Consider the following 6,000-nt stretch of genomic DNA (forward strand, 5'->3'; position numbering starts at 1 on the left):
ACCGCAGTAAGTCTTGAATTAGTTTGGTTGCAGCATCTGAAGTTTCATGTTGGGAAATACTTCACGCATACTTAGCTGTGTTGTGCATTGTTTCTCTGTATTGCTTCACAGTGATGTCACTGGATTCACATAGCAGACATTTTTACTATCATGGCCCCCAGCAACACATTTAGGTTCCAACAAAGACGTGTGTTTCATCTTGAAGAATAAAGAATGTGTCAGTCAGTGTACAAACAAAGCCGTATTGAGTGTTTTGCTTTGGTTAAATAGTTTGAACACATACCGCCCATATATTGAACTCCAGTCGTTTTAACGCATGGTGTCCTCATAGCACAAAAGGAGTCAGTGATGCAAATCATCCCTGTTTGCTTAAGAAGTTTAACACAATAGTCTAAACCTGTGTAACCTTCTGAAACTTCTCCATGCTCTTATCACCTCTCACCTGGACTACTGTAGCTCCCTGCACATGTGGGTCAGTCAGTCAAATCCTCTCTTGTCTGCAGCGAGAGCAGAGCGCTGCTGCCAGGTTTACAACAGGTACCTGTAATCGGTTCCTTCTGCTGGTGCCATGTTTGTTTTAGATAACATTTTGCGACCTTTAACTTCGTCATGAAGTGGCTCCATGAATGTGCCTTTTTAGTTCCCGACCAAGCAGTGTTTAAAAATCCTTCAGTTTGTCGAGTGTCCACTAGAGGGTGGCTGCAGAAGCACAGGAAGTCACATACACACCCATTCTAAAAAGCCTGTTTTTACAGCAGAGATGAACATGTTTACAGCCTGGTTCAAAAGAACAAACAGGTCTGATTAGCTCCTGTCTGGATCGGCACACACTGTACAGGGGAACATTTTTGATAAGTCATCCGTTGATTTCATGAAGGTTATTCATAACTCAGCTCCAGCTCTCAGCCTGTCGTTAGGTCGACTGAAAGTTAGACTGGGACAGCATTTCCATCATCGATGGGACTCCAAAGCTCCCTGCAGGAACAGATGGATGATTTCTTGATTCTTCAGCTGGAGAAAGACAAAAAATGATGAGAGGAGAGAGAGGGAGAGACGACATGCAGCAAAAGGCTGAGGTCAGATTTGAAATGACGGTTCAAAATCATCACCCATCAGTAGTGTCTGCTGGTTGTTCCTCGAGCTCAACAGCAACTAAAAAGTGACTGAATTTTTTTGGTAGAGAGCCCTCGATTGTGGAACAAGCCGGCCCCTCAACTCTGTCATTCAATATACAGATAAAAGCCCAGAAAAGGTACATTTCAATAGTTTCTACAATTCACTTAGCAGACGCTTTTATCCAAGGCGATGAACATCAGAGAGTAAGTACAACACAAGCAAGGATCTAGAGAGGAGGAGACAACAACAGGAAGTGCAAACAAACAGCTTTAAGTCTGATCAGACACACAGGTGCTGACAGGAAGTGACCATTCAATCAGTTAGTCAATCAATCAATCAATCAATCCAATTCCTCCACCTCCTCCAGATTAGAGTCTGCCTACAAGAGAAGAGTAGAAGTATGCATGCTGTAAAAATGAAAACCAGTCTGCTGCACACATGTTTGAGGGAGGTTGTTTTCCACTGGATTTAAAACAATGTTGACCAGGGGGGCAATCTTAAAAGCAGCAATAAAAAGCAGCTTCCAAAGTCAGCCAACAATTGGACCAGTTTTGTCTTCTAACAAAATAAAATAAACATCTTTATATCTGTATTAAGGTTTAATGAGCTGCAGCAGTTTGCACACACATTGCATCTTTTTACAAATCTGTAAATTAAAGTTGTTCATCATTTTTCTGAAGCTGCATACAGAGATCACCCCCCCCCCCCCCCCCCCATTCTCTTCCTGTACCAGTGTGGCAGAGAGGCATTGTGGTCCACATCTAGAGCGCTAACTAGGCCACAGGAACACACACCCACTTCTTTACACACACACACACACACACACACACACACACAGCGGCCACACTCACACATTTACAGTTAATTTGTGAAATTAGTCACATCTCCCCGCTGACACTGAGGCACACTATATGAAGGTTTGCCTTTTAGCGTTTAAACTGGTTTCACTAGTTCTGTAATTTGAACCATTTCTGTAGTGTTTGGGTTTTTAATTTATTTACAGTTTTACATGATGTACTCATATTTGAGTGTTTATAGGCTACAGATTATATAATTACAACTTTATTATTATTATTATCAACATGCAGACTAAAAAACAACGAGGGGAAGTCTCACATCGGGGCTCAAAAGGAACTAAAGTACACACACTGGTTTACATACTGTAGGAAGTGTGGAGCTGGAAACCCTGTTGTTACCACTTACTAAAGAATCCAATAATTCAACCTAAAATATATATGTAATATCTTTGCTGTCCACGTCTGTCATATTCCCATCCAGTCGGCCATAAGTAACGATCGAGTGGTATCTGTATCCGCGGAATATCTCAAAATCAATGTCTTCTTTTGGGCCGTTATTGTCTTTTTGGAAAGGACAGCTGGAGAGAGAAAGAAAAGTTGGGAGGAGAGAGTTGAGGATATGATGCAGCAAAGGGCCGAGGTCGGATTTGAACCCACGTCCACTGTGATGAGGACTGTAGACTCTGTACATAGGGCGGTTGACGTAACCACTAGGCTACCAGCGCCCAACGGTTTTGGTGTCTTTTTTGTTTTTTTTGTTTTTTTTCCCACAGTAAGTGAGTATTTGTTGGTCAGCGCTGCATCAGTGTCAAAGGTCTATTACACAGACATAACAGAAAGCTGTATTTGCCGTAATCGACCAATCAGAATCAAGTATTCAATGCAGCCATGTGGTTAAACATTATGAATAGCCATGAGCTTTGGTAAACAGGTATTATCATTTCATCACACTTTGGGCCTTTTTCTGTGTTAACAACTATCACTAACTCTCCATTCACAGTTTGTTTAAATGTGCATGCAGCTGTCTCATTTCAGTCTCTGAGCCGTCTTCTGTTTGCACTGTGATGCAGTCGTTCGGTATCCTTGGCAGCAGCTGTCAGCCTTGATATGGAGTAGACATCAGGGTGTGTCTGGCACGTGTGCTGTGCTTTTTGGCTGCAGTGCATGTTGGGAGATTTCTGTCTTGACAAACTGGGTGACATAATGTTAAACTATGTGACTTCTCCTGTCCCTCTGGTACCTCAGCTTTATTTTCAGAGTCTCAAAGCTTTCACAACTGGGTTAGAAAACCAGGATGCGTCGCCCCCTCTGAATATGAGAGTCCTGGTTTACATGAGTGGATGTTCCTGACTTTAGGGAACGTGTTTCTGCTTTCAGAGTTCGGTTTCATCACCTCTGCACACTCAGATTTACACATCGGTTTGGGAAATTTCTAATGCCAATGAATACTTTCTTTACTTTATCAACAGAAAGTCTCAGTCAGAGGGTGTGAATGTAAGGGGGTAGTCTCTACTGGTCCTGGTTTAGAGACCATTACACAATAAGAGTAAAATATAAGAGATGACTTCATTATGCAGTCATTAAGAGGAGTTAGTTTTTGTCTTTAAAAAGCGTCCTCACTTTACTTTTCAGGTGGTTTTATTGGTCGACTCTGGATGTTCGTTCCTCCAGTTCACAGTGATGAAGAGAACAATCAGCCTTTACATACTGAACAGAAACAGGGCTTACATTTTAACACATGACTGCTTATACATTAAATCCGATTAACACAGTTTGGATGTTCTTTTTTTTTCTTCAATGTTGAAACCACAGCCTGTCCTCTGTTTGACCCCTATCGGTTAAAATCTGTATCATTATCGGCCCCGAAAATCCTGTATCGGTCAGGCCTCAAAAATGTATCTGAAATGTCTTGAAATGTCGAATTGAATAATCTAATTGAATCTGGGTTGTGGGGCGAGTTCTTGATCCATCGCTCATGTTGTCATCATGTTGTAGTTTCTTTGCTCCAAATGTGTATATGCAGGGTTTAAAGGTGACATATCCTCCTCCTCCTCTTCAGTGTAAATAAGTCTCAGAGCTCCTCAAAACATGTGTGTGAAGTTTCTTGTTCTAAATCCACTCTGATCCTGTATTTGATCATGTCTATAAACCCCTCTATTTCAGCCCTGCTCAGAACAGGCTGTTTCTGTGTCTGTACCTTTAAATATGTAAATGAGCTGTGTCTGACCACGCCCCCTCTCTGGAAGGGCTTGGATGTACTCGGATGTACTTTCTCTCTCCATGTCCTATTGTTTACGGCGAGAAGGCAGACTCAGAGGGCAGAACAAACACCTAGCTGTGGGAGTGTCACCCACCTGGGGGAGGGGCTACTGCCCTTTGTGATGTCATGAAGGGAAAATCTCCAAACGGCCTGTTTGAGCACACATTTTCTGAAAAGTGGAGCAGGGAAAAGACGGAGAGGATGGACATTTCTCATCATTGGGGGGTTTGTAGACGGACTAGAGACACATTAGTGTTTGAGAAACATGTTGAAGTGGATTTTGAATAATATGTGACCTTTAAATCATGTGCAAGATGAATGGGAAATAATACAAATCAACATTCCTGACAGCCCCAAAACATCAACCAGTTCTTCTGACCCTTATCTTGTCTTTTGAGCTGCTTATTTATTGACTTGAAATTCTTTCTCAGCACACACTATGTGTCTCTGTTTGTCCTCTCCTGATGTTGCAGCATCAACAGCTGTTTATAAGTTAAAGTAATGTGATTTCCAAAGACCGTCAGTTACATTATCTTATCACATCCTTCCTGTCCTAATGACGGCTAACACAATCTGCACCGCTGTATTGATTATCAGGTCGATGGGGTTTAGAGTTTGGCTCCTGCTGCTGAGTCATGACTCGAGGGGCAAAAAAAGCTGAGTCAGTTTTACATCTAAGCTGATGTAGATATTTTAACGACAGAAAATCACACAAAACACAAAATATTCTCTAGTCCACTCAATCAAATTTCCTTCAGTCTAAACATATAAAACAACTTTAAAGGAAGACTGTACGACTTTTAGGTCCAGTAGATGTCGCCCTTGAGCACCAGCATGAAACCAAAACAAACTGCTGTTAGGCCACGCCTCCTCTATCCTGAAGCCTCCGCTCTCCTCCAGAGACACACCTCCAACCCCCCTCTCCAATCACATTCACATGAAGGAGTTATGAATAAGAACACGCCATAATTAAACACCATTAAGCGGTGGACAAAATTGTCCTTTGCTCGAGCTGCAGTTGCCTGTGTCCTGCATTGTTGTGTTAGCATGCTAACGTTAGCGCTCTTAAGTTAGCTCGTAGCTTCAAATTGCACATAAATTAACACAGAACATCCAAATAATCAGTGAGTATGTTCTTCTTGACTAAAACAAGTTTTATACACAAGGGGAGGAGCCGGCCGTCCCATCTATGTAAACACAGCTCTGACAACAACACAGCCAGCGGGACTCGAGCTTCTCCCTCATTGTAGACAGTCAGGACTCAGAGACACATTTACACAGGAGAGACTTTATTTATGATGTATTTATGAGTAAAATGTTCCACATTCTTCCTTTAACTACTGTCAGGGAGGAATTGGCGTTATTTGATGGGTAATAAAAGTTGACAATCCTTCATGTTTTTAAAACATCTTTTTTCATCGTTTTAAAATCACTTTGCATTAAAGCTCCTGTAAGGAGTTCCAGCTGCTTGTAAAACAGACTGTAATAAATAATACTGAACACTCAAGAGCATAAACTTCAAGATGGATTATTTCATATTCTACAGAAATCTACAGCTCTTCATGGACTGCTCCAGTTTGTCGGCACAGTGGATCTAAATCGTATTTTTCTTTGTTTGTTTTTTTAGTTGCTGGACATCAACTGGACGGGACTCACAAACATGCTGGACATTCCCGGTGTCAAGTAAGTCAATGCATGAAAAATGATGTGCTACTTTTTTATTTGGACTTCCCGTCAGGGTTGATGGTGGGAGGAAAAAAGAAAGAAAGAAGGGAAGTAAGAAAGCAAGGAAGGATGGAGAAAAAGAGAGAGGAAGAAGGAAAGGAA

The 6,000-nt window shown here is 41.7% G+C and overlaps 1 protein-coding gene across 3 annotated transcripts in view; it reads left to right on the top strand.

Moving 5' to 3' along the window:
• Nucleotides 1–6,000, top strand: part of LOC110000881 (extended synaptotagmin-2) — a 53,614-nt gene that overhangs the window by 23,211 nt on the left and 24,403 nt on the right. For all 3 annotated transcript variants that reach the window (XM_065954470.1, XM_065954471.1, XM_065954472.1), the window contains exon 8: nucleotides 5,801–5,856. In XM_065954470.1, the coding sequence (XP_065810542.1) occupies nucleotides 5,801–5,856 (56 nt within the window). The remainder of the gene's footprint in view (nucleotides 1–5,800; nucleotides 5,857–6,000) is intronic.

This window comes from Labrus bergylta, chromosome 4 (assembly GCF_963930695.1).
Source record: "Labrus bergylta chromosome 4, fLabBer1.1, whole genome shotgun sequence".
In the NCBI taxonomy this organism is placed as follows: domain Eukaryota; kingdom Metazoa; phylum Chordata; class Actinopteri; order Labriformes; family Labridae; genus Labrus; species Labrus bergylta.